General features: G+C 39.2%; 1 protein-coding gene across 2 annotated transcripts in view; it reads right to left on the bottom strand.

The window, feature by feature from the left end:
• Positions 1-12846, bottom strand: part of pir (pirin) — a 47520-nt gene that overhangs the window by 23976 nt on the left and 10698 nt on the right. Inside the window, exon 3 of one of the 2 annotated variants that reach the window (XM_060911268.1) lies at positions 4154-4234. The exons of the other annotated variant lie outside the window; for it this stretch is intronic. Within the exon in view, the coding sequence (XP_060767251.1) occupies positions 4154-4234 (81 nt within the window). The remainder of the gene's footprint in view (positions 1-4153; positions 4235-12846) is intronic. 2 annotated transcript variants of the gene reach the window in all.

Genomic DNA, 12846 nt, shown 5'->3' with positions numbered 1-12846 from the left:
ACGGCTTTTAGTCAGACTGCATTATCTATAAAAGGTAGTGCCTTATGGAACTCCATACCTGTGCAAATCAGAGAGTGTCCCTCTTTTCCCACCTTTAAGTGTCAGGTCAAAATGTGGATCAGAGATCAAAAAATATGTACACACCTTTGATTGTTGTCCTCTCTCTTTTTTTCTCCCCCCCTCCCTTCTTATTAAGTGTGCATGTCTGCTAATCTTTATTGTCTCTGGTCTGTATATGTATTTATATAAGTGTGTATATCTGCTAATTTCTTTTGTCTCTGGTCTGTATATGTTTGCTTATTCCCTGTGTCTCTGTTCTTTTAGTTTCTGCTTTTTATTACTACCTTTCCATTGCTTTTATATACTCCTACTACTTGTTCTTATTACTACTCTGTTTGTGTTTAACATACATCTAACCTGCCTATGTTGGACAACAGATGGAAATTAGCACTTGTGCTAAAATCTGGCACATTTACATGTATGTATATATGTTCATTAATGTGCACTGTCCTGAAAAAAAAATAAAAAATACCACTGTGTGTAACAATTATATAATATTAAAAAAATTATTCATAATTAAAAAAATGTATACACACGTGTACATGTGTCTATGTGTATAATTATTACACTGTGTGTAATAATTATAGAAAGGGAACGAGTAATCTTTAACTTTATATCTTTTGGAGATGAAAAGGCATAAAGTTAAAGATGACTCATTTCCTTTATATAATTATTACACACAGTGTAATAATTATACACATTTCCACACACATATACACGTGTATATACATACTATTTTTTTTTCCTTAACAACTTGAGAAATGTTTTCTTTTTTTGACTCATTCCTGAACTGATGCAAGATTAAATATGTTTAATTTAGTGTGACCAGGTCCCAAAAAACAAGGTGTTAGTCACAGTACCACAGTTCTGTACTGTACCCAATATATTCTCTCGAATCCTAGAATCAACCTGAAGCACAACTGAGCCAATGTAAAACAGCAGAGTGCTACTGCTCTTAAAGCTATCTCCAATAAAAATAAAAGCAGCCTGCTCTGACTTTTCTTTCCTACAAAGCAAAAAATGATGGTGAATGTAATCTTTCCTTGAAACGAAGTGCAGGTCTCTAACTTACTTGATTGTAAAATGAACCACTACATTTTTACAAGCACAGCTTAATGCACCCTTTGGGGTCTGCTTCTCTTATACTCTGTTTCACTCTGGAAATTTCCACCCATGCTCTCAGACCTAAAGCATTACTCTGTGGTTTGGGTTCTGGAATGAAACACCGTCATCAGCTTTCGTAAGTCTCTGGTCGTGTAGTTGGCCGAGTTCTGCTAAACTACTGAATGAGTACAGTAGAAATGGAGGCAGACATTGAAAAATGTTCTGTGGGTTATAGACATCACAAACCCATTTCCTCACTGACCCCTGAAACAGAAAGACAGCTTCACAACATTGGAATTATAGGAAATGCCCCACAGGTCTGATCTCTCATTAATGTCTCAGCCCTGTGTCTGTGTACATGTCAGTGGCTTTACAATATATACAGTGGTGCTTCAAAGTTTGTGAACCCTTTAGGATTTTCTATATTTCTGCATAAATATGACCTAAAACATAATCAGATTTTCACACAAGTCCTAAAAGTAGATAAAGAGAACCCAGTTGAACAAATGAGACAAAAATATTATACTTGGCCATTTATTTATTGAGGAAAATGATCCAATATCACATATCTGTGAGTAGCAAAAGTATGTGAACCTCTAGGATTAGCAGTTAATTTGAAGGTGAAATTAGAGTCAGGTGTTTTCAATCAATGGGATGACAATCAGGTGTGAGTGGGCACCGTTTTATTTAAAGAACAGGGATCTATCAAAGTCTGATCTTCACAACACATATTTGTGGAAGTGTATCATGGCACGAACAAAGCAGATTTCTGAGGACCTCAGAAAAAGCGTTGTTGATGTTCATCAAGCTGGAAAAGGTGACAAAGCCATCTCTAAAGAGTTTGGACTCCACCAATCCACAGTCAGACAGATTGTGTACAAATGGAGGAAATTCAAGACCATTGTTCCCCTCCCCAGGAGTGGTCGACCACACAAGAGCAAGGCGTGTAATAGTCGGCGAGGTCACAAAGGACCCCAGGGTAACTTCTAAGCAATTGGAGGCCTCTCTCACATTGGCTAATGTTTATGTTCATGAGTCCACCATGAGAACACTGAACAACAAATGGTGTGCATGGCCGAGTTGCAAGGAGAAAGCCACTGCTCTCCAAAAAGAGCATTGCTGCTCATCTGCAGTTTGCTAAAGATCACATGGACGAGCCAGAAGGCTATTGGACAAATGTTTTGTGGATGGATGAGACCAAAATAGAACTTTTTGGTTTAAATGAGAAGCATTATGTTTGGAGAAAGGAAAATACTGCATTCCAGGCATAAGAACCTTATCTCATCTGTGAAACATGGTGGTGGTAGTATCACGGTTTGGGCCTGTTTTGCTGCATCTGGGCCAGGATGGCTTGCCATCATTGATGGAACAATGAATTCTGAATTATACCAGTGAATTCTAAAGGAAAATGTCAGGACATCTGTCCATGAACTGAATCTCAAGAGAAGGTGGATCATGCAGCAAGACAATGACCCTAATCACACAAGTCGTTCTACCAAAGAATGGTTAAAGAAGAAAAGTTACTGTTTTGGAATGGCCAAGTCAAAGTCCTGGCCTTAATCCAATCAAAATGTTGTGGAAGGACCTGAAGTGAGCAGTTCATGTGAGGAAACCCACCAACATCCCAGAGGTGAAGCTGTTCTGTACAGAGGAATGGGCTAAAATTCCTCCAAGCCGGTGTGTAGGGCTGATCAACAGTTACCAACTGTCTCATTGCTGAGGAGTGTGCTCCCATCACCCAATCAAGCATCCAGCCAGAGCAGGTCATGATATTTAACCATATTAACATGCCATTGTTGTGTATTATGCCTGATGTCAGGACTCTCGTCTCTGCGAGCCTACCACACAGACTTAATACTTGTGTTATTTTTAGACATTGACACCTGTTGCCTACACTTATTCAGGTGACATTGGGCATACCTAACAACCTGTGTTCCCCCCCCCAAAATCTGTCCCTCTGAGTTACATGTCGGTCCTGGGATCGAGATGCTGACCTCTTCTGCTCCTCGGACCTGCTTGATCCATCCTGGTGCCCTGTGTCTGGTTGGAGTCTCATCGCATCGTTCCTGTGGAGGATGGCCCCATGAGGACAGTTGAAAGTCACACCTGGAGGACGCTCTGGACTGTTACAGTCATGCTTTTATGGCTGAGGACTACAGTTGACTTGCTAACTTTAGGACTGGAGTTGTCATGAACAGTTTTGCACTCAAGTTTCCATCAATGAAGAGTTACATCATCAATGAAACTGTCCTCATGTTAAAACTGTTTATACGGTCATGCTGTCTGTTGTTGCCCAAATGAGGATGGGTTCCCTTTTGAGTCTGGTTCCTCTCGAGGTTTCTTCCTCATGTCGTCTGAGGGAGTTTTTCCTTGCCACCATCGCCACAGGCTTGCTCACTAGGGATAGATTAGGGATAAAATTAGCTCATGTTTTAAGTCGTTCAAATTCTGTAAAGCTGCTTTGCGACAATGTTTATTGTTAAAAGTGCTATACAAATAAACTTGACTTGACTTACCAGAAATGTTTAGTTGTAGTTATTGCTGCACAAAGGGGGTCACACCAGATACTGAAAGCAAAGGTTCACATACTTTTGCCACTCACAGATATGTAATATTGGATCATTTTCCTCAATAAATAAATGACCAAGTACAATAATTTTGTCTCATTTGTTTAACTGGGTTCTCTTTATCTACATTTAGGACTTGTGAAAATCTGATGTTTTAGCTCATATTTATGGAGAAATAAAAAAATTCTAAAGGGTTCACAAACTTTCAAGCACCACTGTAGTAGAAATAAGCCTGTTTAATTTTATTATTTTACACACTACCTGTTTAAAATTGCCAGACAGCTACAATTAAACTGTGTTCATCACATTTCAATTCCATGGATTATTTTTCAGAGTAATCTCCTATAATGCCTGTTAATCAAAGCCAAAAATCCACTGATGACTTTCTGTAGATCTTAAACATGCCTTATTGCGTGGTCTACCTGCAAATCCCCGGCATCCAGTTTTCCAGAATGCCCACAAAAATCCTCGTGAGCCAGTGCACCACTTAGAAGGTACGTTACCTGTTGAGAAATCAAACACAGGTTTTTAATAATAGCATGGCTATTTGGTACACAGAATCTCAATCCAACAAAAGGAACACATTTTCTACTTCTGAGAAAAATACAGCTTGTAAAGAAAAAAGTTTGAGCAATATTCAATAGAACTCGGTAGGAGGGGGGACACAGCCTGTATTACAGGAAGAATCAGTTAATCTTGGAAGGAGGCAAGGTCAAAGATCAACTTCTTTTCCCCGGACATCTGCTGACCTAAAGGAGCAGCCTGTGATCTGTGAACACAGCTGTGAGTTGATTGTCATGTGTCTGTTCATGAGAGAAAACACCTTTTTTCACTGAGGCACTATATGGGAATGTTGCCAAATCACTGGCTTATTCAGTCTCAAACCCTTAAGCTTGTCCTCCTAAGGTTTTTTTTTTTTATTATTCCTGTAATACAGGCTGTGTCCCCCCTCCTACCGAGTTCTATTGTATATTGCTAAAACGTTTTTCTTTAGAAGCTGTCTTTTTCTCAGAAGTAGAAAATGTGTTCCTTTTGTCGGATTGAGATTCTGAAAGGTTTTAGGTGGAACCCTACAGCAGTATGAGACCAGGCTCCAGATAACTCTCCTTTAAAAAGAGAAGAACTCTCAACTATATGAAGGACCCTTAAAGAAAATTTTTTTCCTTCTCTCCCAAGTGATGCACAATATTCCACAGTACCGGGCTGAATTTCTGCAAAATCTGGAACAAACATTATCCTAAATATCAGCAGTCTCAAAAGTAGCCGGTCACCGGCGGCAAATCGCCGGCTATGGCTTGTTATGCCGCCGGCTATTGTCAGTCGAGTCACAAAATTTAATATTAAATATTTCTGACAGCAAAAAAAAGTTGTGAACGTAAATTACATCCACTGTCATGTATGTCCGTTGCCGCGTCAACTGTGTTTACATCCTCGACACGAGTGCAGCCATTACTGCCGCCTGTGTTGCCAGATTGCGCGTTTTCCCGCCCAATTTGGGCGGTTTTAAGTGCATTTTGGCGGGTTTTGAACATATTTTGGGCTGTAAAACGTCAGCAGTATCTGGCAACATATTTTTTTACTTAATACAAGAAATTAATGGATGCCAACATTTTTGCCAAAATGGTATTTTATTTTCCATTGTTTAGGCAGCTTCAGCATCATACTGTGAGATTCTGTTCAAATTGTTTTTTTCTTCTATGAAGCCTGAGCCATTTATTTTATTAGTTTATAATTGTTTAATTTAGTCTTCAGGAGAGACTGCCTGCACACAGCACTAGTATTAATAGTTTTTTTTCTTACATGAAAGCTGAGGCATTTATATTTTAAGGTAACTTCATGTTGTGCTGTGAGGTTCTATGCACTTTAACTTCTGAACCAACAGGTGCATTTTGGATAAGTAAAGCCTATTTTTCTGCATTTTTGTAGTCCTGGTAATCTTTTATATTGGTAAAGTTGTTTATAGGACCATTTCTCAGTGTCTGTTTTTTTAATCAATAGTTTTTCAGTAATAACTTAATATTTAACATATCACTCAATTTTAAACAACCCCCGCACCTCCCCCATAGTCTCCAAAATTTCTGTGGGAAACACTGGCGTGCGTAACAACGCTAATCAAGCTTAAGCTAGACGACCCGCCTCAAATACCCGTCCCGGGTAAATGTTATCCCAATTTTAGATGGCCTGTTCCAAACCATCCCGCCCCATGAAAAATTCCTACTTGCATATCTATCTATCTAATATATCCCTGCACGCTTTGCGTGCATTATGTCTGCCGCTGGCAGACATTTTATCATTTCGCACCCTGCTGTAAATTATTTGTACCCTGCTATTCTCCCAAACTTTGAAGCCCCTGAAATATTGATTTTAAATCACAGATTTGGGAATGTGAGCATCAATCTTGGGGGTCCAAGCAGTTTAGTATTGTAGGTACCCAAGCTGCCACTAACCACAAGTAGGTGCCACAACTTCCTGAATCTTACAGGAAGAAATGAGAAGGTGCATGTGAGACCCCTTAGATAGAAGCCATCAAGGGACAGTTACTTTCTCTCACTCGTCCAGCACCAAGACCAGACTCCACTCAACCAAAACTCATTCATCTTTCCTTTCTTATTTTCACTTGCAACTTGAACCCAACCACCACTAAAACATTTGAAAGTAACACACGGAGCAACCGGATTCTTCTGTGTTCTGCAAATTGAGATCTCAATTTTTATTTTTCCCCAGAATGAACAGATTCACAAGAATGCCAGTGAGCCCCATCATTCCTTGGATAGCAAATCAAGTCGGAGCATCAAGACTTCAATTACTGTGCCTTCTCCAAGCCAACACGCCCTGGACCACATGAGCCAACCAACATGACTCCTCGCAATGTGTGTAAGCAAGATCAACTAAAACCGAGATTGACCATCTGGTCTTAATTAACTCTCTGGGGTCTGAGGGTATTTTCTGGCATTCTAATGATTTTGGCATGCTCCAATGTCGTCAATTTCAACAAATCTAAGCAGTATTTTCAAAGCCCTATGACTTTTGTATTCAGCACAAGTTCAGCTACAATAATATCTATGTAGTATATATCATGATTGTACTTTTTAAAAAAAAATAACAAATGAAGATGTTGTAAAAAGCAGTTTTAGAACTGTATTGGAATGCGTGAAAAAAAACATGACCTTACCCATTGTGACAAACCCATTTGGTCACTTAAGGTGATTGTTTAGTCTTAGGAACACATCAAGCACAAAAACTTAAATCTTCTCCATTGCTTTGGACAATTAACTGGCCATCAAAAAAATGTGTCCTATTTTTGGGGATCAAGGGTTGGCAGTGGGAGGGGTTCAATGAGAAGAGTAAAAAAATTCCATTCCGTTCAATGAGAAGAGTGAATATCCCTCCCACTGCCAACTCTTAATCCCATCAGGTCAAGTGATCAAAACGGCTCATCACAATGGGTAAGGTAATGTTTTGGGATTCCCCCCCCATACATTCCAACACAGTTCTAAAACTGCTTTTTATAACAGCTTCATTTACGTTTTTTTTTTTTAAAGTGCAATCATGACATGCATACTACATAGGTATTATTGTAGCTGAACTTGTGCTGAATACAAAAAAGTCATATGACTGAAAATACTGCTTAGATTTGTTGAAAGTGACATCAGAGCATACCAAAATCATTAGAGTGCCAGAAAAAGACGAAGAAGAAAAGAGAGCAAACAAGTAATGGAGCACATTTTATGTACTCGAGAAGTATGCAAAGATTATGCACTACACTGCACACAATCAACCGATATGCTCATAAGAAATATTTACACTTACTCGAGTTGATTTACAGCTGGATTGAGTCAAAGTTCAAAATGACACCGCTCATCATCAGTGTTGCAGTTCTCAAGATTGAATTGAATCACTGTCCTGATACATGAATTGAATCACTGTCCTGAATCATCCAAAGCGCATCCTGAGCATCAAATCGTCATGCCATCTCACAAGTTTTACCTCCAAACAGGTAGCCTAAACTATGGCGGACACATTTTATCCTGTTAATGGTGGGCATTCTCACCGCGAAAAAGAAACCAACTGAAACCGAAAGAGTGAAAGTGACCATCATGCCACTACCATGTGAAGTCTTTTATGAATGCGTAAGTGGGCACTCAGCGTGCCAACTCTGGTGTGACTGAGTAAAATGACAAGTTGTGCATTTCATCTAATTTGGGTAATTTTAAAAAAAATTTGGCAGTGGGCACAGAGGGAAGTATAAAGTTTGTCAATCTGTTTATCATGCTTGTATGATAAAAACTTGAAGATATTAATCTAAAATACATGACCTACTCATTTCTAAACCTGCCAAGCCTTTACCAGTGAAGCTCTCGACCCCAGAGAGTTAACTATATGAAATGCACCAGTTTCTGTTTAATCTCTGCATTAAGCTTTGTTTTTCACATGCAGTGCCAATAACATTCATCCGCAAACCGTAGTGAGCATGTAGTGATTTGGTGGATAACAGAGTAACGTCACATTACGCTTATTATCTCTTAGCTAATTTGAGCTAGAGCTCCTTATAAATCCGTAACAGTTATTCAAAGGTCTGTTCCCAAGGTCCACGTGGTGTGGAAACCTTCCTTTCCAAATTTCCCAATGTTTGATTGATATTTATGAAATAAATTAATAATTCTATTTGCATTAGTTTATTTACTAACTAAACTCTTGAATATTAATATCCAAGTAATTCTATGAGAATAATTACTTAAAGAAATGCATGGCTATTCTTGAGTGATAAGTACCAACACTATTACACAGAATACACAGATCACAGATGAACATACTGTTCATGGGTCGTGACGGAAGCTCAATACTAACCCTAAAAACTTCATTTCGTTATTGGGTTCCCTTTTGAGTCTCGTTCCTCTCAAGGTTTCTTCCTCATGCCTTCTCAGGGAGTTCTTCCTTGCCACGGTCACCTCTGGTTTGCTCATTAGGAGAACTCTAATTCTATCTATATCCTGATGTCTGTAAGGTTACTTTGTAGAAAAATGAATTCAATATACATAATAAAGTTAACTGTTTTGAATTTACAATGCAGATGATGAAGCCGATGGAAGCCCACTCCCAAACAAAGAGCTGTGAACAAGATCAGTACACTTCACAGTAAACAATGCAGCAAAAGCTTACTGAACACTCACTTAACTGGGAGGGAACAAATACGGAAATCACTATTCTAGTATTTGTTATGCTGAGATTTAAAAAAGAAAAAAAGCTTTCTATTCCCTGTGGCAGTTAGAACTTTTACAAAGTTGAATTAACTGACACCCAAGTGCTCACTGTTACTGTAGAGCTACAAAGTGACATACTACGCTGACATTCATGAAAGCTTTTGCTATATAGTCAGTATTTCTGTACATTATTTCCCCATCAGAAACACATGCACCAACAGGAGTAAAATGATACTTATAATGATTAGACCTGATTACACCTCCCCCCTCTCTCTTTTAATGGTTAACTGAATAACAATAAATTGGTGTGCTGATATATAATCAGCCGATAAGAGCTAACTGCCGATAAATCAGTTTTGGCGTTTAGAATAGCTGATAAATGACAAAGAAGAAACAGCGAGACTGAAGATGGATCCTTTATCCATATTATGAGTGTTGTCATTGCCACCAGAGGACACACTGCAACTACACTGTTGGCAACAGACGTGTTTCACAACAATGAGCTGACTAAATGAAGATGAAGACATTCAGCTATTTTAAAAAAATGTCAGTTTCAGCTTTACATTAGTTAATGGCATACATGTATAAATACATACATATCTTTTTTTGGATATAAATAAACGAATAAAGTATCCTAAAGTATTTCATAGTCGTATTAATATTGCATATGCGCTATATTTGAGTAATGAAGATGGATTAAACTTTTCTTCTTCTAGGTGACACCTTGTCACCTAGACAACAAGTTTACATACAGTGGCATGAATGTCATCTTGGATATGAATTTAATGGCAATATTTGGGCTTTCAGTAATTTCTTTGAACTGTTCTTTTTCTGTGGCAGAATTTACAGCATACATATTTAATAATTAAAAAAAAAACACTAGAATTTGGTGCACAAGTTTTAATTTTCTTTGGGTTTTCTGAAATCAACACAGGGACAAAAGTATACATACAGGGTCAAAAATATATATACATACAGCACACCTAATATTTGGGTAAAATGTCTCTTTGCAAGGTTCACCTTGACCAAACATTTTTGTTTACCATGAACAAACTTCTGGCAGAATTCTGGTTGGATATTTCATGACTCTTCATGGTAGAATTGGTAGAGTTCAATTAAATTTGTTTTTTTCTTGGCATGGACTTGACTTATAAGCACGGTCCATATATTTTCAATAGGGTTGAAGTCAGGACTTGTTTTAAGCTTAATGTTAGCCTGCTTTATCCTCCACAACCAGCTCTGATGCGAGGTTGGGTTCATTGTCCTGTTGTAATTCCCAAGTCGTGTTCAAGTTTCTGGTGGTTTATGCTGAAGAATTCTGAGGTAGTCCTCCTTCTTCGTTATTCCATCCACTTTGTGCAATGAACCAGTTCCACGAGCAGCAAAACAGCCCCAGAGCATGATGATCCTGCCACCACCACCACCAGCTGGTACAGTGTCCCTCTGTACATGGTGGTCATTGGGGCCAAACAACTCAATCTTTGTCTCATCTGACCATACAGCTATCCTCCAGAAGGCTTTTTCTTTGTCCATGTGGTCAGCTTCAAACTTTAGTTAAGCTTGAAGGTGTCAATTTTGGAGCAGGGGGTTATTTCTTGGATAGCAGCCTCTTAGTCCATGGTGATCTGACAGGTGATCCATCAGCTTCCAGTTCATGACAGTGCTGTGCCATGGTGGTTCCCAGGTTGTTCCTGACCATCTAAACCAATTTCCTTTCAGCTGAGGGTGACAGTTTGGGTTTTCTTGAAGCAAAGTAGCTTGGCAAAGTGACTGCACCTCACAATAACTTGGATACAATTGTTTGAACTGATCTTGAAATTTGCAGTTGTTGAGAAATGGCTTCAGAGACATTCTGGAGTTGTGTATATCCACGATCCTCTTTCTCAGATCTGCACTGAGCTCCTTGGACTTTCCCATTGTACTGTGTGTTGGTCAATCCAAAGAGTGCTTTAAACAAACCCTTTTCAAGAAGGCACAGAGAAGCTACCATCTGTAGTCAATCATGATCACTGAATTAATAATTGTGTGCACATGTAAATTATACATACAAGGTCAAAAATGTTGACCCTGTTTTGTTTTCAGAAAACCCAAAGAAAATTAAAACTTGTGCACCAAATTTGAGTGTTTTCTTTTAATTAAAGATGTTGTACAATCATTCTGCCACAGAAAAAGAACAATTCAAAGAAATTACTGAAAGCCCAAATATTGCCATGACATTCATATCCAAGATGACATTTTTATCACTGTATGTAAACTTCTCACCACAACTGTATGTACAGACAGTACTGTGCAAAAGTCTTAGGCACATATAAAGAAATGCTGTAGACCAAAAATGGCTTAAAAATAATGACATGAAATGTTTCAACATTAAAAAAAGTACTATGAACAGCAGTAAGCCATAATAAATGAAATAAAGTCAATATTTGGTGTGAGATGACCCATATATTTATTTATTTGTAGTCCCAGGTACAATGAGTGCAGTTTTATAAGGAAATGAGCTGTAGGTTTTACTGAGCATCTTGCAGAACCAGCCACAGTTCTTCTGGACACTTTGACTGTCGCACTTGCTTCTTAATTTTGCAGCAAAACCCAGCAGCCTTCATTATGTTTTCTTATTTTAATCTGAAAAGTGGTCTTTTATGTTATATGTTGCTCAGATACAAACCTTTTTTTTCTGCAACATTTAATTTTGTGATAGAAAACGAACATTTGGAACTCAAATATTTTTGTACTGACTCAATGTAGAAGTCATAAATTATGGCCCTTTTCCACTACCCTTTTTCAGCTCACTTCAGCTCACTTCAGCCCGATACGGCTCGCATTTCGACTACCAAAAACCAGCACGACTCCGCTCGCTTCAACCCTGCTTAGCCCCTAAAACTCGCACCGTTTTGGGGTAGGGCTGAAGCGAGCCAAAGCGAGCAGAGTGAGGCTGGGGGCGTGAGCAGCCACTCCCCTGTGCACTGATTGGTGAGGAGGAGTGTCCTCACATGCCCACACACGCCCCGCGAGCGCGCTGGGATCTGTAAACACCGCAAACCCGGAAGGAGAATTACGAATTACGAGAATTTCTGAAGCCTTATGCGCCTCGCCTCATCTATACGCTCTTGCCAGTATCTGTCCGCGTTGTCGGTGACAACAAGCCACAGCACCAAGACCAGCAACACTAACGACTCCATGTCCTCCATGTTTATTGTTTACTATTCGGGTCGTGAGACTACCGCTTAAAAGCTCACTGATGTCACTGTTTGCGCTGCTTAACGACATCACCTGACGTCCACCCACTTTCGCTAACTCCACCCAATGTGTCCACCCACTTCCAGCCAGCACGGTTCAGCGCGGTTGTAGTCGAAATGCAACTCCAACAGCCCCACTCAGCCCGACTCAGCACGGCACGGCTCAGCCCGACTCAGCCGCGTTTGTAGTGGAAAAGCGGCAATAGAAACCTATAACAAAGTTTATACAACCCCGATTCCAAAAAAGTTGGAACAAAGTACAAATTGTAAATAAAAATGGAATGCAATAATTTACAAATCTCAAAAACTGATATTGTATTCACAATAGAACATAGACAACATATCAAATGTCGAAAGTGAGACATTTCGAAATGTCATGCCAAATATTGGCTCATTTGAAATTTCATGACAGCAACACATCTCAAAAAAGTTGGGACAGGGGCAATAAGAGGCTGGAAAAGTTAAAGGTACAAAAAAGGAACAGCTGGAGGACCAAATTGCAACTCATTAGGTCAATTGGCAATAGGTCATTAACTTGACTGGGTATAAAAAGAGCATCTTGGAGTGGCAGCGGCTCTCAGAAATAAAGATGGGAAGAGGATCACCAATCCCCCTAATTCTGCGCTGACAAATAGTGGAGCAATATCAGAAAGGAGTTCGACAGTGTAAAATTGCAAA

This window comes from Neoarius graeffei, chromosome 27, assembly GCF_027579695.1.
Source record: "Neoarius graeffei isolate fNeoGra1 chromosome 27, fNeoGra1.pri, whole genome shotgun sequence".
Lineage (NCBI taxonomy): Eukaryota > Metazoa > Chordata > Actinopteri > Siluriformes > Ariidae > Neoarius > Neoarius graeffei.
This window is presented reverse-complemented; position numbering and strand designations above follow the sequence as displayed.